This window comes from Micromys minutus (assembly GCF_963924665.1).
Source record: "Micromys minutus genome assembly, chromosome: 7".
Lineage (NCBI taxonomy): Eukaryota > Metazoa > Chordata > Mammalia > Rodentia > Muridae > Micromys > Micromys minutus.
In genome coordinates, this window is record NC_137976.1 from 34,372,723 (window position 1) to 34,397,762 (window position 25,040).

General features: G+C 35.7%; 1 protein-coding gene across 1 annotated transcript in view; it reads left to right on the plus strand.

The window, feature by feature from the left end:
- Positions 1-25,040, plus strand: part of EPHA6 (EPH receptor A6) — a gene marked incomplete at both ends in the record, with an annotated part of 946,557 nt that overhangs the window by 350,688 nt on the left and 570,829 nt on the right. The window contains one exon of the mRNA XM_080918921.1: positions 21,560-21,715. Coding sequence (XP_080775047.1) covers positions 21,560-21,715 — 156 coding nt within the window. The remainder of the gene's footprint in view (positions 1-21,559; positions 21,716-25,040) is intronic.

The window sequence follows — 25,040 nt, forward strand, 5'->3', positions numbered from 1 at the left end:
AATGGGTTACAAAGTTAATATGGCTTCTTCTTTGCATCTGGGAGTCTGTAACCAAGTAACAGAAATCCACCTATCTATGAACATCAAATATAAGGCCAGTGTGGACACAGCCTTGATTGCCTGCTGGGGTATAGAAAGAACATAAGTGAAGTCTGAAGATTCTTATATTATAATTAGGCTTATATGTGATGGTTTAAGATGTATTCACTTGGCAATGAGCCTAAGGGTGGTTTGGTTCAGAAATTATGCATAAATTATAATCATAACACATCTGAGGAATGAGAAAAAAGCATCTAATTACTCAGTTGGTTAGTTTTATCTTTTAATAATGCTAATTTATCAGCGACACAGTTGTACTGCATTTTTTAATTTTATTTTTGTTTTGTTTTTGAGATTAAAATTTAACTGCAACATCTATCACTTCCCTTCCCATACTCTAAAACCTTCCATATATTCCTCTCTGCTCTCCTTAAATTATGCTGTCTCTTTTATCACTACTAATTACTGCATGCATATATGTATACAGGACACATGCATATATGTATACAGGATACATGCATATATGTATACAGGACACATGCATATATGTATACAGGACACATGCATATATGTATACAGGACACATGCATATATGTATACAGGATACATGCATATATGTATACAGGATACAGGCATAAATGTATACAAGACACATGCATATATGTATACAGGATACATGCATAGATGTATACGGGATACATGCATAGATGTATACAGGAAACCTAGGAACCACCACATTTTAACCTAAAGGTTTCCCATATGTCAAAATATATTTAACAAAAGTAGTGAAAATTAAATTTCCTCAGATAAGCCAGCAAGCAAAACCCTTAGAAGTTTAATATCTCTTAAATGAGATGTCTCATAAACCAAGTCACTGCAGAAGTGAACTATTAAACACAAAAATATCTATCAGAGTGACAATGTCAAAAAAAAAAAAAACAAACAAACAAACAACAAAAAAAAAACCCTGGTCTTTTTCATTGTAGTTTCTGTCTGCCTCTAGTTTTATATAATTCTTTAGACGTTTGGGTTCTTTTCATAGTTATAGATTATATATGGAAATTGGAAGTTACAGAAATCCTAACATGTATTCACAAATTTTAAGAAACTTGTCTTAATCATGGTTCTGGGCAACTTCCCTGATTCATGTCAGTTTATCCTCTCTTAAGAAAATGAAGCACAGCTGTTATTGATTTATTAAAGAGAGCATGCCTGTGATAGTATTACTGTGTAGGAAATTCACCTTGTAGAAAAACTGGAAAGCAAACCTTGTTATATTTGTTCATTTAAAGACGTTTTTGCTATTTTGTTTTAAAGGTAAAGAGAATAGAATCCCATACCCTGTAAGACACTGTAATTAAACTGCCTGCATCTTCTACCAAGTCACACTGCCCTGGAGTTCTGGTTGTAATGTAATAAAATACACTGAGGGAAGCTAATCTAGTTTCCAACCTTAATTAAGAAAATGCTGTTATATGCAGCGACACATCGTCCCTGTATCCCCCAAAGCTTAGCAAACACATAAATTCCTCAGTGCCTGCATTAGTGGAAGCACACAGGCACATAAGGACCAGAATCTACATCACCAGCTCATAATACTTTATTACTGTTGTTGGCAAGGTACTAGTCACTCTGATGGACACATATAACCAAGCATGTTAATGGCACTGTTTTGCCACTTGGGGAATCCACACAAGCAAGAGGAGTCTTAAGGAAATGACAAAGGGTGGGATGGAAAGAACAAAGGTTTAGGAAGTAAGGAAAAGTCTCAGAGACCACAATTATAAACAAGTATTGCTCCTCAGTTAGAAATTGATGTAATGTTTCAAGCAATAATATTTTAAGATATAAACAAGAGAATAAGCTTTGTGTAGTAGAGACTACAGAGGCTCTATTAAAATAAACTTATTAGTGTTTATCTTGACAGTATATATAATGCATCAATTGCTTAACATTTTGGAGATGTTAAAGACTCAAGATCTAATAGATCTGATCAAACGAGCATATAATGGAGGAGGCATATTCAGTTATAGTTTTTGGCAGTAAAATAGTATTACAATTTTAGTGACAGTTAACCTGGAAATAATTCAACTTATGTGAATGATAGGGACTCATATTCAGTTATCCAAGAGATATTTACTGATAAAGAAACATATTATCTAACAGACGTGAAGCAAGAATATTTCCTGTTCTTGAGAACAGCATAAAAAATAAATAAAATGAAAAAATCTGTATTGATTAAATGTGTTAAATGTTCTTCACACAACTTCAAATTAACACCAATATGTGCCAGTTAAATACATTAATGCTAATTTCAGGGGTATCCAAACATATCAATGTTGCACAAAAGAAAGAAAGCAAATAGTTTTTTAGGAATGAATTTTCCAATAACAAGACAATGTTTGAACTTTTTACTTCTCCACACCTCTTCTACATGCCCTTGGTTTGTGGTTCCTGGCTTGTCTGTAGTTTATCTTTAGTAAGGATCAAATCTGTCCCTGATGCATATGTATGTTTATATACTATGACATAGAGCTTTACCCCATATTACTGAACAGCACAGAATCCATTGTGTGTTCATAAGGGATTAACTTATTTACCCAAACTGTCCCCAAAAGAGGTAATATACTATTATTATCCTTTTACATGTTGTGTTCAACATTTATGGCAGATAGTTACAGTATAAGTTTGACTCCAAGCTATTGGCTGTTTTCAGCAAGTGATTACCATAACACACACACATGCACAGTCAGGGGCACAGAAGAGTAAACAATGTAAAAATAAATGTATTCTTAACTTAAGTTGTAAAAGCTTATTACATGGAAATTCCATAGGAAGTTTACATTGTTCTCTTAAAGTTTGTTTAAACAAAAGGGGAGTAGGAAGGTAGAAGGGAGAAAATCCTCATAGAAGCAGGGGGAGAGTGGAACTGGAAAAGGGGATAATATTTGAAATGTAAATACATAAAATATCCAATATAAGAAATAGTTTTATAAAAATGTTATTGCCATATAAATCTTTCCATAATGTACAGATAAAAAGAGCATGTGATGTAACAAAGAGAGACTGTCTAGGAAATGATTCTTGAGTCATAATCAAGGGCAATCCAGAAGGAACAGGAAGGCTACCATCAATGTAACAAGAGCAACAGCATCTAGTGTAGCTAGATGAGCAAGCAGAGGTCAGATCTTAAAAAACTAACCATCAGGCTGGGCAAAGAGTTTGGATTTATTTCCATATGTATGGTAAGCAACTTGAAGACTCCTGCTGTGAAGCAGAACCTCTGGAGTCTTTTAAAAATATTTACTCACATATTCAAAACACCATGTTGACAGATATATAAGGTAGTCAGGGTCAGATGCAAAAAACTGGAAGAATTGATTTCAGAAATGATGGTGGGTGAGAATAAGTAGTCATGTGTGTAATCGTAGACCATAGGAGAGCAGGGGTGAGAAGGCCATAGGTCAAAGTTAACCTGGACTACATAGCAACATGTCAGCTCACTAAAATAGGAGGTGAATGGGGGATATGGTCTTGAATGAGAGAATTGATTTTTAATTTTCTAAAATTATAACCATACATTAAACTGCCTGTCTAAGGCCAAGTTAAAGAACCATATGAGATTTTAATGCTAATATGTATATTGTTTATAACAGTGGTTGATTTGCTATAAAACTATGTATATTAGTCATTTGTATCATTGATATGACAAATACCTACCAAAAGCAATTTAAAGAAGAGAGGGCTTGCTTCACATTCTAATAGCGGGCAATATAACCCATCATGGTAGGAAGTGACAGTGTAGTGAATGGATAGTGGCTGCGCACACTGCCTTGTGCTCAGTTAGGAAGAAGGGAGTGACATCTGATGATATGCAGCTAACTTTTCCTTTCATCCATTCTGACAGTGAAGATATTTCTACCCACTTCGATGAACCCAGTCTGGATCAGTATCCCTCACAGAAGGCTCAGGTTTGAGTCCAAGATTATCTAAGATCCTGTCTAGCTGTGTGTATAAATCATCAGCATGCATTTTACATCAAACTCTAGGTCCTCTACTCCAGGAACACTATGTTTAGTACTGGTTCTGAGACTTCACGGGTAAGAATACAGCAGGGAAATTTCCAGCAAACAGTAATGAATTTGTCAGAAGCTGAGATCTGTGAAATGACCATAATGTGGAGATTAAGAAGCCCAGATCTAGTGGGGAATACTGAGTTTTGAATGCAGGTCTGCTGCCAGTAAGAGGATGGATTCTGAGGAATGAGAACTATTTTATTTAAGTATCATTGTTGTATTTATAAAATAGATGTGATGTTAATTAACTTTATAGCCAATGATGAGTTTAAAATCCATAAGCTATTGGTCTCCCTTTAGAAAAATTATGCATGATGAAAGTTGATATAGCTATAGATTCAAAATATATTTCACTAAATATCTGAATATTTTAAACTTTAAAAATTCGGTTTTGAAATGGGAAATTTTTACATGAAAAGCGACAATCTAATCAAAGAAAACATTAACAATACTCATGTCTCTATATCCTTACTTTTCTTTTCTTTTTCCCCACTATTAATAGGCTTACTTCTGTTTTTATATCATAATGTGTACACATATATACAAAATTTTATGTATCTGTATAAAATCTAGGCACCACACTAGTCTTTCTTGGTCTGGCTTGTTTTATGTAATATGATAACTTAAAATTGTATCCATTTTTTTGCATGAACATTTAACTCTTCATGAGATTAACTCACTTGTGTATGTTTCTGTATTTATATGCAGCTGTTGATATCCTGTTTTGGTAGATAGACACTTAGGCTGGTTCCAAAACTTGACAATTTTGAACAATGCTACAATACATACTGTGTTAGAGTTCTACTGTTGTGAACAACACCATGACTAAGGAAACTTATAAAAACTTTTTGTTGTGACTGGCTTGCAGGTTCAGACATTTAGTCCAATATCATCAAGGCAGGAGCATGGCAGCATCCAGGCAGGCATGGTGCAGGCAGAGCTGAGAGTTCTGCATCTTCATCTGAAGGCTGCTATGAGAGAACTGACTTCCAGGCAGCTATGGTGGGGGTCTTAAGCCAATGCCCACAGTGACACACCTGCTCCAGCAAAGCCACATAGCTCCTAATAGTGCTACTCTATAGGCCAAGCATATACAAACCATCACAAATATAGATATGTAAAAAATATTTGTTTTACACTGATTCGTAGTCTTATCACTATATGCCAAGAGGTTCTATAGATGAGTAACGCAAACAAATACGTTTAGTTTTCTGACAACTTACATACTGCTTTCCATAGTAAATGACCACGTTCCATCTGCCTTATATAAGGACTTTGTCTCACGGCCCCTCACCACTGCATGCTTTATACAATAGTCATTCGAGTAGACTAATGATGTTGAGTGTGATGTTTATAGATATATGTGGATTATTTTTAAATGTGTTCTATTTCTTACTATAGTTGCATTAAGTTTTGTAAAAATTTCACACTTTATACTGTTTTATGTCATCCTCTCACTCTGCCAGCTCCAACTCTTCCCGTGCCCAGCCCAACACACTCATGAACTCTTTTCATCTCTCTCTCTCTCTCTCTCTCTCTCTCTCTCTCTCTCTCTCTCTCTCTCTCTCTCTCTCTTTCTCTCTCTCTCTCTCTGTGAGTGTGTGTGTGTGTGTCTGTCTGTCTGTCTCTCTGTCTCTGTCTCTCTGTCTCTCTGTCTCTCTCTCTCTCACACACACACATATCCATATTTGTATATTGACATGTAGCTGTTTCTCTGTGTGTTACTGACTACATATTGTGTTGCTGGTAAAAATTCTACAGGAAAAACCACTATTATCTTTTTATACCAAAATCATTTGAAACAGCACTTATTTTTAAGAGCTGTATATGAATTTCATTAACCAATGTAAAATTGAGTTGTTTGGCTTGTAAATATTCTTATTTTTTTAAGTTTGATTTATTAGTACTTTTAGGTGTGTGTTTGGGGTTGTGTATGTGTACTTACATGGCATGTCTGTAGATGTGAACATATATAGAGGTCAGACAAAAGCCGAGTAAAGCCTGTTCTCCCCTACATTGATGTACATTCTAGGGTTTGTGTATCAGGATATCAGGCTTGTGTAACAAACACCATTACCTATTGAGTCATCTCACAAGACACTGCTTTTTATTTGGTTTTAGGGTTTTTAAAAAATATATTCTCTCTATAAAATCTCTGCACCAATAATGTCTTAACTCCATTCTTTGTCATAGTCTCTTTCAAATTATTTCCTTTGTCATATAGAATCCCTTTAATTTTATGCAGTTTCATTTACAAATTCTCTGTAATATATTCTGAACCATTAGAGCTCTTTTCAGAAAACACTTAGCTGTGCGCATATCCTGAAGTGCTTAGCTGGCAGTTATGTTTTTCTGTAGGTTGAGAAACATCATGCCAAGCCCTCCTGGCTTTTATTCCCCCTCCTCAGTCACCACAGTTTAGATGATTAACAACTTATTCTTCTCCCTTGTCTTTTGCTTTCTGTTTCATATGCCTTTAATAAATTATTAAACTCTCTCAACCTATTCCATATTACAAAAATCATCCATCTGTTCTCCCTTATCTGAAGAGCTCTTCAGAATATTAACATACTTACACAATTTTTCTGGAACTATGAGATACAATCCTCTTTTTCTTTCTTTATTGATTGAGAAATTCCTATGCACATGCTATGTGTTTTCATCAAGTCCCCCTCCAATTTTCATCCAAAAATGATTCTCCTGCTCCTACTATACTATCCTCTCTCCCTCTCTCTCTCTCTCTCTCTCTCTCTCTCTCTCTATATATATATATATATATATATATATATATATATATAGAGAGAGAGAGAGAGAGAGAGAGTCCTCCTCGATTGTGTGTAATCCTTTGTCCAGTGTTGGGGCTCCACAAAATTTCCCCTTTTCTTAATAGCATTCCAACTTGTGTTATCATTTCTCAGATCTTGCTTAGGCAGTCATATTGTTGAGCTGTCCCTGGCAATCTGGAAGAAACAGTCTCATAGCAGACCTTTCAGTTTGTTTGCTTGTTTTTTTTCTTACACCTTTCTACCCACTGTTTCATGATGTTTCTTGATGCTCCATGAGCTTTAGTTGTGTTACAGATATAATGTGTTGTGTACTCTGTACTCCACAATCAGTTGTCATCTGAGTTTTTAAGAGTTATAGTATTCTCTAAAGATCTCTGCTGCAAGAGGACTGCCTTGGATGGCCTCAGAAGGAGAGGATCCTCTTCATCCTGTGAAAACTTGATGCCCCTGGGAAGAAAGATGCTGGTGAGGGTAAGATGGGTGGGCAGTTGGAAAGCACCCTCTCAGAGGCAGGGAGGAGTGGGGTGAAGAACTCGGGTTGGGACAAAAGGGAAAGGTATCAATTTTGAAATGTAAAATAAATAAAAATAATTTAATTAAAAAATGATATCTGCTGCATAGAGAAACTTCTTTGATGAAAGAAGAAAGTTAGTTTGTATCTAAATAGAAGGATGAGTATTTAGAATGAACTTAAGAATTATGCTGGTTGAGTAAAAATGGTAGATCAAGGTTCTCCTCCAAGTTCCATGACCTCATTGATCCCAGTTGGTTGGCGAAGTGCCCATTACCATGGATGATTTCACTCCTGCTAAGCAGACCTTACATCCAGTTAGGCAGCTGTTGGTTACCAGCAAGACACAAATGTAACTGATAAACATTTAGAGTTCTATTGTCATGGTGGCCTTTGTTGAGGCTTGAAGACTCTACATATGGAGATGACTTTTACTAATTACCCTCCTTTAGCAGCTTGCATAGTGCATTTTGTCTCTATGAAATCTAGTACTCAGGAACGAGACCTTCAGGTCTGACTCAAATCATCCAACTCCTATGTCTAAATTATATGGTTGTTTTAGTAATCGCTTCTCAATTTCAGTCTCTGGGAGGCAACCAAGGGCAACTATAATAGTATATACTGCCTTGGGTATCTCTTAGGTTCCTATGACAAAAAACATAAAAGATGGTTTCTAATGCCTGGTAATTCATTTATTTTAGATATTCTACAGTTATTTAAAGGAACATTTTTATCTTTGCTGGCTTTGGCTACAGATCAAACAGAAAGTTCTCAAAAAAGAGAGAAAAAATGGCTAATAAATTATTCAAAAAATGTTCATCATTAGTCAAATAAGTAGGGAAATTTAAGTCAAAACTAGAAATGTTTACTTTATGCCAATCAGAACATCTAAGATTAACAAGACAACTGACTCCACTGCTAAATAGGAGGCATGGAGAAGGAAAATGTCATCACTGTTGGTTGAATTAAAAACTAACGCAGCCAGTTTTGAAACCCATGTGTATTCTCAAAAGTTAAATATAATTCTAAGAAATGACACAACTCTATCATCTCTTTGTATAGGCACAAAGACTTTACGTCCTGCTCCACGGGTTCCGGCTAGGCAATATTCATTGCCCCCATGTACACAGTAGATAGGAATATAAGCAACATTAATGTTTTTCAATTGAAAATGAATAATGAAAATGTGGTGCATACATACAATAGAATATTACTCAGATATAAAGAATACTAAAATCAAGAAATTTGGAGGCAAATTGATATACCCAGAAAGATTATGTTGAATGAGGTAACCCTGTCCTGGTAGGACAAACTGCATGTTCTCTCGCCTGCGGTTCCTATCTTTCATTTCTAACATGTTATTATATAACGTAATGTAACTAGAGAATCCAAGAAAGGAAAAAAATGGACTATAGGTTTGAGTGGTGGAGAAAAAGGGAAACTTAAATGGGGACACAGGTCAATGTAGAAAGATAGAGAGGGAGGAGAGAAAAATAACTATGAGAATGTTTAGAAAAGTCATGAATAATCATTATATATATATATATATATATATATATATATATATATATATTATAATGCAATTCTGAAAGCCATATTCTTATTAGTTATTTTGAATGAGTCTTGTTTCTACTGTTAGCTTTTAATTTTATCCCAGTTGACATTCTTTCTGTTTCAGGACATGTGCAGTATTTTCCATTTTAACATATGTTTTACTTATTTCACTCAGGCTCACTTTACAGTAAAGCATTCAGCAGCAAGCTACGCATCCACACTTAAAAGCCAATTTGAGCAACTTTACTTCATATTAATGCATTTCTTCTTGAAATTCAGCCACTTATTCCCACACTATTCATGCGCTACCTGTAGATTTAGTATAATCATGTAACTTCAAGTTTGTCCTTTCTAATCCTCAGAGAATGGTTTTTATACTAGCTTTCTCACATTCTTGATGTGTGAATAACAACTGATTAATTATCCATTTACAAAGATATTCTATTTTAGAAAAATAAACTATCATATTTGAAAACTTCATATTTGTTAAGTAGTTTTTGAAGCAGTGTGATCTTTATAACAATTATCTAATTCAAAAAGGTTTATAAGTGTAAAATTGTATATATATTCACAGCATGTGGGAAGTAGAGATAGGAAAATTGGGAGTTTAGGACTATCCTGGCTTACAGATCAAGTTTGAAGCTAGCAACAAGATACCCTGTCACATCGATGAAAGTAGACAGTTCTCACATTGCCCAACAAGCTGATGCTGAAATGGACCCAACTCACTAAAAAGTACTCAGATAGACAGACATAATAGGATATAGGTATTTTTCTAGTACTTAGGAGGCTGAGGTAGGAAACTGGAAAAGTTGAAGGCCATGAAGGGAAACATGGTGATATTCTATCTCAAACTTTCATTTTTGTTCTAAAAACAATAGAAGTCTCTGAATACAGGGAGCATTTGTGTGTGCTGATAGAAGAGGGAAGACACAAACAAATTTTATTCTGTTAGTGCAGTTTCTTCAGCCCAATTACTATTCAACACCCTGACCACATGTGAACTAAATGTCTCAATTTAATGAGAGTAGATATGTGAATAAATAAAATGATTTAATTGATGGTCTTAGAAGTTACAAAAATGATGCCTGCTAAGATCTCCTATACTGCATGTATAGCCATGTATAATAGTATATTTATACAAAGTTTTAATTGTGTATTTCTTATAATTTTAATATATATTGAAAGCTCTATTTACTTAAGAAACCATGTCTATATTTGCCATATTCCCAAATATAGGACATATTATAGGTTCATGAAATGTTATAGCTGACTGGACAGAATAGACACTGCTTACCATGAAAATTGAATTTTCCATATACCAGCTTACAAATGACTTGGCTGAGTGTTACCTTGTCCCTGAGAACTTCAGGTTGGAGTCAACACTGTTTATATGGAAAGACTTTGTGAGCAGAAGCATGTGAGACAAACTGGGAGAACAGATTCTGATCAGACACATCACATCTGTAAGACCAGCACATCCTGACTTCTGCTGATTACACAGCCCCAGAAAGCAACTGCAGGCAATTCTTTGCAGCACATAATATTTTACCCTTGAATGTGCCCTTGTGGTCTGAGACTCTCCCAGTCAAACCATGCTGATCAATACAGACACTATACTTGAGCTGGATGGAAAATTCTATGGTAGTTTATTTTAAGTTGATGCTTAGACAACTTTCCAGTGAAATGTAGATCAGAATATATATCAGTTCTTTAGCATGTTACTAGCAAGCTTGTTCATATGATACTCTTTATAACTCTGTGACTTATTCATCCATTGTCTCTGTGAACTTCAGCATCTGTTAGGATCTTCATAGCCACATTACTAAATGAAGATCCTAATGCATTGCTGGGTCCCTTAAGACTTAAATAAAATAGCATATGTAAAAATCAACATTGAGAACTAAGAGGATAATAAAGTGTGGTTATTATCTAAATTTATTATCTAAAAGTTCTTCCAGGTAAAAATTAAACTGTGTAATTAAATAATATTTGTAGTAGTTCTTGGCAGTTTTGCCAACATAAATGTCTGAAATTCATGTCATGTTTAATAATAGATTCTAGGTTTGTTGTTAAACCAGCAAAGGTATAATGTCAAGCTTCACTAAAGTGACAGAGAATGTGACCCTTGGAGCAATGTGGAGAGGATTTTTTTTTAAATTTCAATGCATTCCATGATGAATCTGTTCTCCAAATTCAGAGATAAAATGTCTTGATGAAAATAAGAGGATACACAAGACAATTTAATTAGGCTTTAGGTATGTAGTTATTTTTTATTACACTGAATAAATCTAGAGTACTTTTGCTTTGTACCAAAATTATGGCCATGAGAATACAGAATAATAAGATAAAAAGTTACCTGTCCATCAAATTCAACAAAAATGTATATATTATAAAAGTTATTTATAGCTTAAATGTCACCATTAATTTTTCTTTAGAAATTATAATTCACTCAGTTCTTCCTCTGAAAAGCATAATACATAAACTTTTCCATGCATATTAAACCACTGTGATACATAAAGATAAAAGTTCAGATCACGTATTGAGATACCTTTAGGCCTGAAGCATCTCACTGTCTCACTGTAAGGCTTTGTAAGCAATGCTCTTTATCATATGCTTCTTAAAGATCTTCCCCAAGTCTAGTAGTACAGAACAACAAGAAACATTTATTTTTGCTCATAAGCCTGTCATTTTGGCAGTGTGCAGAAACTTTCCAGACTCTGCTCCATAAAGTATTGCCTTTGGTTCTGTACTCAGGGATGAAGAGTCCACACTCTAAAGATCATTGCTTGACTTGCAAATCACTGTCTAGAAGCTCAGGTGTACCCTAGACTCATCTCTGCATTGAATGGTCTGCCTAGGGGCTTACACTCTGCCTTATCATGCTAGGTAGTCTTTAGTAGCATCCAAGAGAATCAAGTGGACTCCCTCTCCACTTTTAGGACCTGCCTAGTTAGTTATTCACAATCACTTCTACTATGGTCCTAAACATGCCACATTAAAGAAAGGATCATAAAAAAATCCTTGGTAAGGATTTTCACACAGTTTCACAAAAGTGGGGTATAACAAATATAATGGAGCCACTTTTGAACAACATAGTACTTACATCTGATCACTTATTTTTTTCATACCATGTTTAAAATCTTTACAACCTTGCCTGAGATATGTACTAACTGTTGTTTCTTTCCTGTCTTGTTCTATTTGTGCTACAATATCAAAATGACATAGATTGGATTACATAAACAAGAAAAAGTATTTTCTCATAGTTCAGGAGGCTGAGAAGTAATAATTTTAGGTGCTAGAACACGTGATGTTTGTTCTGACAGACTTAAACGTTTACACATTGGTATCTTCTTCTCTATTTTCTCATGAGTGAGTGGCAGCTCTTGTCTCATTACTCCTGAGGGCACTAATCCCACCAGCGAGGACTCAGTCCTTATGAGTTCATTACCACAAGAAGCCTCCATCACTACATGCTATCAAAGTAGGTGTTTAGGGCTCCATATAAGAGTTTAGAGAAGACACTGACCTTTGGACCATAGCATTTGTTTTTTACAATGAGAAAGCTTGCACCAAAAAATGATGTTGCTGGAATTGAAAACATTTGTAAAGAAACAAAATATCTTAGTAAATTAAAAGACAAAACCAAACAAAATCCTGCATGCCACCAAATTGAAAAACCAAAAAGAAATGGATAGTTTTCTCAATAGATACCATTTAACAAGGTAAAATCAAGATCAAATAAGCAATTTAAATAAACATATATAAAAAGGAAGCAGGCATTAAAATCTCTCTCTCCAAACAAACAAAAAGATGAGGGAGCCAAAGGCATTTGGTTTTAGCAATGAATCTTTCAGATTTTCAAAGAAAACTGAATGCCAGTGCCTCTCAAATTCTTCCACAAAAGAAAAAAAAAAAAAAAAAAAAAAAAACAGAAGAAACATTACCTAGTTCATTTTATGAGAACACAGTTGCTCTCATAATCCAATCATATAAAACCCAGAATGCAAGTTAGGGACCTCTCTCCCTTATAAGAACAGTTGCAAAACCACTCAATAAAATACTTGAAAAAGAAAAAGACCTATTCTATGCTCCCCAAAGAATATCCCCATGTCCAGACTCTTTCCTTAATGTACTATCCCAAGAAGGCTTTATAACATGCACTCTGTAAAATCCCTCTGCAACTGGAAACTCTGTCCAGCTGAGAGGAACACAGAATATCTTCCTTTCTTTTTTTGTTGTTTGTTTCTTTTTGTTTTTGTGGGAAGATAGATAGATACATAGATACATAGATAGATACTAAGATAGATACATAGATATATAGATTATAGATAAGGATAGAGATAAAGATGATATAGATTGAGATGATAGAGATATATTTAGAGATGGAGAGACAGATTTTGTGTGTGTATATGTGTGTGTGTGTGTGTGTGTGTGTGTGTGTGTGTGTGTGTGTGTGTGTGACTGTGTATGTGTGAGACAAGTGCTCTAGGTTGCCCTGATGCTGTTTGTAAAATGGAAGGATTAACTGTGACTCAGAGTTCAAGGGACAAATCTATCATGGTGCAGTTGTCATAGCAGCAAAGGTGAGAGGCAGCTTGTTTCAATGTTCCTGTGGGAAAACTGGAAACAGGAAGAGATGAAACCAAAAACAGGGAGAGATAAATGCTAGTGCTCAGCCTGTACAGGCAAGGAGATTTTCATATTCTCAGCATTAGGAAATCTTATATCTGCTTTCTTTTTTTGAAAAATTTTATTTTAAAAAACAAAGATAAATGTACAAATTTTAAGCATTTTTGCATAAAAGAATATGAATACATTTCTGTCAGTGCTTGGCTTTTTTTTTAATGGTTTGATAGTGTGCATTAAAGTCTTAATAGGTACAATGAGCATAAAGTACATGTAAAACAGGATGTAACCTGGAAATAGTCAAAGTTTTCTTGGTGTATAAGGATTGAGCATAATGTTTTTCTCTTTAATTTTCTTTTCTTTTTTTTTTCTTGAATTTCACACAATCTGTGAGTTGTTTCTGGGGTGTTCAGAAGTTTCTGAGGTTAGTATCCCATTATCAGTGACTGAATATTAGGTCTGTTCTTTTGTGAATGGGTTATCTCACTCAGGATGATATTCTCCAGATGCATCCAATTTCTTAATAATTTCCTTAAGTCATTGTATCAGAAAGCCCTTCTGCACCCAAAAGCCACCGGCTGGGAACAGAGAGTCCAATGCCAAGTTTCTTGTTCCCTGGATCAAGCCTGGCAGGGGTGCACTTTCCCTGCATTCGGCAGAGATCTCTCTGCCCCCTGGCTATACAGAACACCTTCTCACCAGGCCTGTGTCCCTGGATCTCCTCTGTTCCTGGTGGCAGATGGTCCGAGCACCTCTTATATCTACTTTCAAATTGAATACCGGGAATCTCTCATATCCCAGATCTCTGGGACTTTCTAGAGGGTGCCCCCACTCACAACTCTCATCCCCCAAAAGCTGCAAATTTCTATTTATTCATCTGGTCCTCTGGATACCTCTTCTGTTTTATGTACCCCATATATGATCCTGCTTCCCTTTCTCTCCCCTCTCCTACCCAGGTCCTTCTCTCCCTTTGCGCCAGTGATTATTTTGCCCCACCCCCGCTTCTCAGTGAAATTCAAGCATCTTCACTTCAGGCCTTCCTTCTTGTTAAATTCTTTACTGTTGGTGAGTTGCATCCTGGATATGGTGTCCTTTTTGGCTAACATCCACTTATTAGTGAGTACATACCATGCATGTCCTTTTGTGTATGGGTTAGGGAAGTTTATTTTTTTCCCCAATCTGTAGGTCACCATTTTGTCTTGTTTATGGTGTTTATTGTCTTACAGAAGCTTTTCAGTTTCAGGAGCCCCCATTAATCACTTTTGATCTTAGAGCCTGAGCCATTACTCTTCTGTTCAGAAAATTTTCCACTTTGCCAATGTATTTGAGACTCTTCCCCACTTTTCTTCTATTAGATGCAGTGCATCTGATTTTATGTTGAGGCCCTTCATCCCCTTGCCTGCATTCATGAAATTGTGTGTGCATATTAACTGGAGATACTGAAATAATGCATTAGATCATCTTGGAACTTTAGTATCTAGGGGTTGAGAACCACACTTTGGTGTTGCAGATGGACTGAGGTAATCAGGAAGAATATCCAGTAGTCTTAACTCCTGAGCCAGCTCTTCAATCCTTCAAAGATTTTTAAGGAAAACTAACTATACTACACTTCACTGACTACATTCATATTAGTGATTAACTTTATCACTACGCCCACCCTGTTTATAGCAGTTAAACACACTAGATGCTTCTCTGGAAGCCCTGGGTTTGTTCTACAGCACCTACACAGCAGTTTACAATGATCTTAAAATCCAATCTGACATTGACTTATGGTATTAATGGGAAGCACAAACACGTAATACACAGATTTACCTGAAGGCAAAAATCTATGCATAAAAATAATGGTTAAAATTTAATGGGAAATAAATACCTAAGATTTGAGGAGCCACGTTAAATAAAATAACCATCCCATGAAGTGTCAAAGATCATCGGATAGTATTTAAAAGAACCACATGAATAAATCAACAAATACAAGACCAAAAGTATGCTGTCAACAGAAAACAAACTTTAAAATTGAAAACACAGATAAAAATAAAAAGAAGGGAAATTGAAGTTGCTGTATTATAGTCAGTATAACAGCTGTTGTAGTTTTTTTTTAATTGGATATTCTCTATATTTACACTTCAAATGCTATCCCCTTTCCCCTACTGCCATCCTCTTGCCACTCCTCTTGCTTCCATGAAGATGCTACCATACTCAACTACCCTCTCCTACCTCAGCACCTTGGCATTCGCATAAAGTGAGCAAACACACCTTTACTGGACCAAAAGCCTCTTCTTCCATTTATTTCAGACAATGCGTTCCTCTGCCTCATATGCAACTGGAGCCATGGCTACTCATTGACTCATTGGTTGGGGTTTTAGTCCCTAGGACCTCTAGAGGGTTTGTTTGGTTGATCATATTGTTCTTTCCATGTAGTTGTAACTCTTTCAGCTCCTTCAGTCTTTTCTCTAACTCCTCCATTGAGGGCCCCATGTTCAGTCTGATGGTTAGTTGCAAACATCCTCATCTGTATCAGTATGACTCTGGCAGAGCCTCTGAGGAGCCATCCATATCAGGTTCCTGCCAGTAAGCACTTCTTGGCATCAGCAACAGTGCTTTCTTGGCTGCATATGTGGTGGATCCCCAGGTGAGGCAGTCTCTGAGTGATCTTTTCTTCAGTTCCTGCTCCTCTATTTTTCTCTGTATTTCCTCCAGTGATTGTTTTGTTCTCCCTTCTAAGAAGGACTGAGGCATCTACATTTTTGTTTCCTTCTTTTTAAGCTTCATGTGGTCTGTGAATTGTTTCCTGTGTATTCTGAGATTTTGGGGGGACTAGTATCTGCTTATCAGGGAGTGTATACCATGAGTATTCTTTTTGACTGGGTTACCTCACTCAGGATAATAGTTTCTAGTTCTATTCATTCACCTAGGAATTTCATGAACTGGTTGTTTTGAATAGCTGAGTAGTACTCCATTGTGTAAATGTACCACAATTTCTTTATCCATTCCTCTGTTGAAGGTCATCTGGGTTATTTCCAGCTTTTGGCTATTAAAACTAAGGCTATTAGAATCATGTTTGAGCATGTGTCTTTCTCAGATGTTGGAGTTTCATTTGGGTATATACCCAATAGTTGTATAACTGGAACCTCAGGTAGTACTATGTCATATTTTTTGAAAAACCACCAGACTGATTTCCAGAGTAATTTAGCAGCTTGCAATTCACTAATAATGGAGGAGTGTTCTTCTTTCTCCATATCTTCACCAGCATCTTCTGTCAGCTGAATTTTTGATCTTAGCCATTCTGACTGGTGTGAGGTAGAATCTCAGGGTTGTTTGAATTTGCATTTTTCTGATGACTTAGGATGTCTAACAGGCTGATGTTTCTTGTACATTTCATATGGTGGTTACACCTCAATAATGTAAAGTGATGTGTATGTAAAACACAGAAAGAATGCTAGGACCTTTGTATCAGTGAAAGTAAACACTGTAGATATTCAGCAAACTGGGGAAGAATATAAATGCTAGTCTGGTATTTCAGAGGTTTTGCATTGCTAACCTTTACTCACAATGCACAATATAATATGTACTTCAGACTCTGTACACAAAAAACTTAAACCAAGTATATCATATGTTTATATAATCACTATAGTATGTTAAAATATTCATCTTCACTTTTGTTTGTACCGAATCAGACAGAAGGTCAGATAACCAGGACCCAGTAACCATTTTCCACTTTCTGCTGTACAAAGCACAGGACTCCAGTCATTCGAGGTGTTTATAGATGAGGCTGCAGTGACTTGTGAAAAAATTTGAGCTGGCAGAAGTCAGAAGCAGGAATCCCTAAGATTAATGCATCAGGTCAAAGCTTAGATTTAAAAACCTGATTTGTTTAATTCCGGATGGAATATACAGTGGGTACAATAAAGGAATGCAATGAGGATTTCAACTGTAGGTCCATATGTAAATAACTTCTCCCCTAAAGAAGAAGAAAAAAGGAAAGAACTACACGAGAAAACACTAGCATTGCAACAACAGTATTTCATACAGAATTGACACGTGCTGGAAGATATTCATGCCTGTGCTGCAGGCACTCGTTTTGCAAGCAGTTTTGCTGGTGTTGTTCACTGGAAGCCAGAAATGCACATCTTAGAAATAGGGAAACAGAATGAGATAGGAAAGGCCAAAAATATTTATAAGAAGGCAGTTAGAGAGTTCTCAAGGTATGGATGCTGCTATTTGATTTCAAGCAGAACTGCAAAGTTTAAGCCACTAGCTGGATATAGTCCATTTCTTCTGTTTCTGTAAGGACAGTCATCTTACAGCAAGTACTAATGGATTTATTATTTTTTATCTTGCTCAACATTTTAAAAATTATGAAAACTAATAACAATAGATACCATCGAGGTGATACTCATCTCTGCCTTGTCAAATAGATGAACCTTCAGTTCACAAATGTGATAACAGAAGTTTAATCAGTTATGACACAATCTGAAATCATGTATTCTATGTGAAACCAATGAATGTTATTTAAGGAAAGGTAAGTACTTAGAATAGCATGTTTTTGTTATCTTTAATACCAGAGCTATTTGTACTCACACATACACACATGTAATTATATGCAAATACATGTAATTATATGCAAATACTATAAACCTCTAAACGCACCTTCAAATGGTAAATGGAAATAGATTGGTACTGAGACAAGCATCATTTCAAATGGGAATTTTTGTTTATTACCTTATTTTTGTTCTATTTAGTATCTTGCTTTGTTTTAATGTATTAACTTGTTTTACTGTTTATTTTGAGACAGGGTCTTATGTCAGCCTGCATGTACCAAGTAGATGTGCATGGTTCTCTACAAAAAATGAATTAGGACAGCAGTTTCTCAATATAGTTTTATTGATTGCTTGGATGTAAGCACCTATTTACTGGCAGGGATTGTGCCAACCTGCTCCTGTGAGACCTACAGGGACCACATGAATATTTCACACAGGAAATATGTTGAAATGGCAGAAGATATGCTGGCAATCTGGATCTGTAGGACTAGAAACACAAATAGCAGTTAATACAGTGAGTGGGTCATGGTTTGGTGGTAGAGAAAGGAACATTGCCAACCCAGAGAAAGGCTAACACCAGATAGTTTGTTAAGCAGAACCTTGGGGTTTCACAGAAATTTTAAAAGTTCCTCAATAATCTCCCATCTATGTACCAACAATTCTTTGAAGGCCTAATAATGCCTCCCATTCTTTCAGACCCAGGAGATGAACTTTAGCAGATGAAACAGAAATCTCTGCTTGATAAAGCAGACAATCTAGTGGGAGATGGTTTTTTTTTTTTTTTTTTTTTTTTTTTTTTTTGAAACTAAATGTGTCAATTGTCAGATGTTGTTAAATCATTTAGAGGCAAAGGAAAGCAGTGTGGGTTTCCGTGGCCTAGTCAAGCAGGACTACGATATTTAAAGAAGAATCTAGGAGGCCCTCAATTACAGGGTGACATTTAAAGAAGCCAGACTACAAAAAAAGTGAGTGTTAAAGTATCAGGCTGTGTGCTCTCAGGGGGAGACGTCACTGTGATGAGAAAATTTTACCAAAAGGATTTTAGGAGAGTAGTAAATTAGCCACACACCTAGAAGAGTCTTGTTACATTAATTTTAGCTACTTAAGAAAATAAGTAAAATATAATAATATCAGATCAGGCATAAGTTAAAATAAAAGAAGGCTACTTTTATATACTCAATAATATTTAGAAAATTTAAATGGGTGATAAATATTACAAAACAACATGGTTGCCTGTGCCTTTAAAATAGCATTTAAATGTTTAAAATAATATGTTCAAATGCAAACACATCAATTACATATGCATTTCTATGTAAATTGACTTTTTTATTAGATTTTAAGTTTTTCATAGATTAATAAATTACTTAATTTCTTTTTTTATTGAAGAACTTTGTTTTAAAAAACAAAGATAAATGTACAAATTTTAAGCATTTTTGCATAAGAGTATACAAATACATTTTTGTCATTGCTTGGCTTTTTTTTAAGGTTTGATAGTGTGCATTAAGATCTTACTAGTTACAATGAGCATAAAGTACATGTAAAACAGGGTGTAACCTGAAATTTGTCAAAGTTTTCTTGGTATGTAAGGAGTAAACATAATGGTTTTTTCTTTTCTTTTTTCTTTTTTTTTTCTTGAACTTCACACAGTCTGTGAGTTGTTTCTGGGGTGTTCAGAGCTTTCTGGTGTTAGTATCCAATTATCAATGACTGCATATTATGTCTGTTCTTTTGTGACTGGGTTATCTCAGGATGATATTTTCTAGATACATCCATTTTCTTAAGCATTTCATAAAGTCATTGTTTCTGATAGCTGAGTAGTATTCCTTTGTTTAAATGTACCACAGGTTTTGTATCCATTCATCTACTGAAGGACATCTGGGTTCTTTCCAGCTTCTGGCTATTATAAATAGAGCTGCTATGAACATTGTGGTGCATGTGTCTTTGTTGTATGTTGGAGCGTCTCTGGGGTAAATGCCCAGAAGTGGAATAACTGGGTCTTCATGTATTACTATGTCCAGTTTTCTGAGGTATCGCCAGACTGATTTCCAGAGTGGTTGTATCAGTTTACAACCCCACCAACAGTGGAGAAGTGTATTTCTAAATAAGGTCAACTTTAAAAATCTATTTTTAAGTTGTTAAAAGTTTATTCTATACCAAATTATTTAAAACATCTTGACAAAGCAAATATTTAAGTTAATGAGAATTATCTGAGTTTTTAAGACAATGCTATATGGTTCATGTACTCTTTAAAGAATTATTAATTATGAAAATGTCAGCAAATTAATTATATATTATTTGTGCTATGTCAGGTTCTATTATTGGTTACCTTTGTGATATGAATGTTTTAGCATGTCAAAGAAGAGACTATTGCTGCTAGTAAGCTCTTCCTGTTGAAAGTGATACTGATATATGGAATGAGTGTGTGTGTGTGTGTGTGTGTGTGTGTGTGTGTGTGTCTGTCTGTCTGTCTGTCTGTGTGTGTGTGTGTGTCTGTGTGTGTGTGTGTGTGTGTGTGTGTGTGTGTCTGCCTGTTCCTGAATATAATAGTTCCTGAAGACTGAATATAAGTTTTCCTACATGTCAGCCGGGCTGGCATGATCGCTGTTGACACTGAGCATCAATCTACCATCTGTTTCCTCACTTTTTACTTCAAGACAAGGTCTTTCTATGTTGCCCACCTCGGCCTTGAACTATTTCTGTAGTCTAGGTAGGCCTTGAATTTTCAGTTCTCTTGCTTTAACTTCCTTGGTAGCTGTGAATAAAGACCTGGTCTAGCAGGCCTACCTGAATGCCAATTTCATAGTGGTAAGTTTGTCATGAGGGAGTAATAACTTTCTTACTGTGAATTACTCATTTGTTTACCAAAAATATTAAAAAGCTGAAAGTACAAAAACAATACTGTTCTGTCCCAGACAGTACAATATTTAAGCACTACCATAATTATTAAGGTTGTACCATTAGGTAAAATGTAAACCCTAAATTACTTGAAAATAGAAGTAAAAATGAATTGAAATATATTTTTTAGTAATGTGACTTACTGTTATTTAACACTATCAGCTAAAAATGCACAAACCCATCATTTTTTTTTTTTGGCTAAGTATGGGTATCCTCACATGCATAATCCAGTGTTGAGTGTAGATAAAAAAGATTAGGTACTTATTTGTTTGATTACATATAATTTCCAAATTAGCTTAGCTAAATTTCTAAAATTATAATTGTTCTAATACTTGAATAATTAGTTAATTTGAATTACTTTAAACAATTAATACTTGATAATCAGTATTAGCATTTAAATTTGTACACATTTGCTGTGCATGTGTACAATTGAAATCTGAGATGCAAATTATGTTTGACTTAAAACATGTACAAAACAGAAAATCTCTAGTGGTAATAACTGAAAGAAAATTGTTTTTCCTGTTTACACAGCTTGCAGACCAGGATTCTATAAAGCATTTGCTGGGAACACAAAATGTTCCAAATGCCCTCCACACAGCTCAACCTACGTGGAAGCAACTCCAGTCTGTCATTGTGAAAAGGGTTACTTCCGGGCAGAGAAAGACCCTCCATCTATGGCATGTACTCGTAAGTCTGCATGCTTTGTGTTTGAAAATTCTACTTCCAATCACCTTGTTCTCTGTTTCTGAGATTCTAAAAATGTAAAAGCAAATGTGCAAAAATTCTGTGCTGATAAAGGTGCCTTTGATAATATGGAACAGTCCCCTTCAGCAGGGTTCCTGTTCAAACAATGCTAAGCATGTGAAATCTTTCCTTTTCAAAGCATATATAGTTCCTTCCTATGCAGATAACATCCAGAGTTAGAGGTACTGAAAATTTTTTTCTAACTAAAATTTCTTTGTTAATTTAAAAACTTGTAAATAAAACCTATGTTCTCTCTTCTTAACCAGTTTTGGGTATATTGTTGGAGAAATAGTGAATTCATCACTTGTGGGAGACTCCAGAGGAATATGTAATTAAGTTTTATAACTGACTTGCAGACAAGCTTGGTTTTCCTTGACAGATGACTATAAAGGAAGATTCTTTTGAATTTGTATGCAGTTCTCTCTCTCTCTCTCTCTCTCTCTCTCTCTCTCTCTCTCTCTCTCTCTATCTATCTATCTATCTATCTATCTATCTATGTATCTATCCCCTTCTCGTTAACACACACACACACACACAGGTACACACACATATGGGTACATACACTTACATACACATATGGGCACACACACATACATATACATACACACACAAAGTAGGATATTTAGATTAAAATACATGTGATTGTAATTTGAGTGAATGCACACAGTATTTTAATGATTTGCTGCTTTCTATTAAAAATTTGTAATATCTACACAATTTAAAAGTAAAAATATTAATATATCACTAAGATAGGCAAATGTATTACTTTTAAGATTTAAACTTTTTTAGATTCACAGATAAGCTATTATAGGTAATAATTTGGACATGTTGGTGATTTATAGGTGCTGAAATATTAAACCAAAAATTATATAATTCATCAAAACAAAGGTTAAATGTTTCAACTTTATTTTTCTCTGAGTTTAAAGTGTTATCTTTTTTCCCCAAAAATTTTTTTTGGAAATTTTCTGCATTTACATTGCAGGTGTTATCCCTTTCCCACAATTCCATTCCCCCTCCCACTCCCATTGCCTCCATGAAGGTGCTCCCTCTCCCAACTACCAACTCCTACCTCAGCCTATTGGCATTTCCCTACAATGGGAAAATGAGCCTTCACTGGACCAAAGGCCCCTCCTCCCATTGATGTCAGAAAATGCTCTCCTCTGCTGCATAGGTACCTCAGGCAATGTGTCTTTCTATGTGAACTCATTGGTTGGTGTTTTAGTCCCTGGGAGCTGTGATGGGTATGGATAGTTGATAATTTTGTTCTTCACATAGGGTTACAGACCCTTTCAGCTCCTTCAGTCCTTTCTCCAGCTCCTTCATTGGCATCTTCATGATTAGTCTGATGGCTAATTACAAGCATCCTCCTCTGTATCAGTATGTCTCTGGTAGAACCTCTGAGGAGGCATCCATATCAGGTTCTTGCCAGTAAACACTACTTGGCATCAGCAATAGTGCTTGGGTTTATTGGGTGAATATGGCATGCATCCCCAGGTGAGGCAGTCTCTGATCTTTTCTCCAATCCCTGTTCCTCTATTTGTCCCTTTGTTCCCTCCCATGAGCATTTTGTTCTTCCTTCTAAGAAATACCAAGGCATCTACTTTCTGGTCTTCCTTCTCTTTAGTTTCATAAGTTCTTCAAAGTTCTGAAGGGTAAATAAATGATAATTGATCTAAGGTACTTACAAAACTGGCAAGATCACAAGCCCATGACATCAAATAAGACAGGTGTCTGAGCTTGTGGCCATTAGTAGATGTGTAGTGTTCTAGGAATGGTCCATAGCCCAAAAGCATGTTGACATCATTGAATGAACATTGTAGGTTATTTAAATAAAGAACTGAAGGCCTTTTCCATTCTGGCCTGAGCAAAGCAGGCTTCTGGGCCAGTAACACCCAGAAAGAAAGAGGTTCTTGGAATCTGGGAGGTCTCAGACTGCTGTTCCACAGCTGTCATCATGCCACAGAATGAATATATTGAATTGCACCACAAATTGTATACATACCTTTTAGACTACCATCAGGAAAAGAGAAAGAAAGAAGGTTGGGAGGCCCAAGAACATTCAAAGAAGAAAAAAAATATAGATTAGCCTGAAAGCTAAGCTCTACTTAGCTCTACAAGTACCATGCCAAGAAAATACAAATATAAAAGACTATTAAGATGCATGAAAAGAGAAACACCAAGAAGAAGGATGTTGAGGAGACTCCACAGGGAGCAGTCCCTGCCAATCTGCTGGAAAGAGAAGGACAGTCTAGAGCAAAAGGACTTTCCAACATGATTAAGCAGAAACAAAAAGGCAGTAAACTGGGAGGTTCCTCTACCCAAAGTTCATGCCCAAGGAGAAACAGAAGTATTGAAAATTATTTGAACAGAAAAAAAAGAAAAAAGAAATCATGGAAGAGAATGGTTGCAAAAGTCTGCTTTGTTGGTGATGGTTTTACAAGAAAACCACCAAAATATAAAAGGTTCATTAGGCCAATGGGTCTGCACTTCAAAAAAACCTATGTCACACACCCTGACCTGAAAGCTACCTTCTACCTGCCTACATTTGGTATAAAAAAGAATCTGCAATCCCCATTAAATACAACCCATGGTGTGATCACCAAAGGCACAGTTATTGAAGTGAATATGAAATAGTGGGGCCTTGTGACACAAGGAGGCAAGGTGATTTGGGGAAAGTACGCCCAACTTACCAACAATTCTGAAAAGGATGGGCACATAAATATATTCTTGCTGGTTTGACAGTGATGTCATACAAGTCATTCTGTTCATTACCGAAGACTACACTCTGTCAGGAAAACACCATTGCTGTGATCTTTCTGAACCATAAAGCAGCCTTACCCCATCAAAAAGTATATATTAAATTGTAAAGTAAAAATAAAACACTGCCCACTTTTACAATTGCTCTTTAGGGCATCATAGCTCAGGTGTTAATAAAATGTAGTGACAGAGTAGTAAGAATACAAAAGCATACTAAGGACTAGGTATGTAGCAATACAAGTCTGTTATTACTTGAAAAGCCCCCAGGGTGGTTGACAGTACCTGTAAAGGTCCAGTAATTCTCATCTCCAGCACTAATCCTAAAGTATGCAACATTTTAAACATGGTAGTATTTAAATTCATAAAATATTACATTAAAAGAGAAAGTGAAGAATTTCACAACTTAATGTCTTCACTCAAAATACTTTGTGTGATACTCTCAGTGAGCTCAAGTGTGGAGCCCCACCATGTTCTATATCCTAAGATAGGGCTTGCACTCACACTGTCAGAG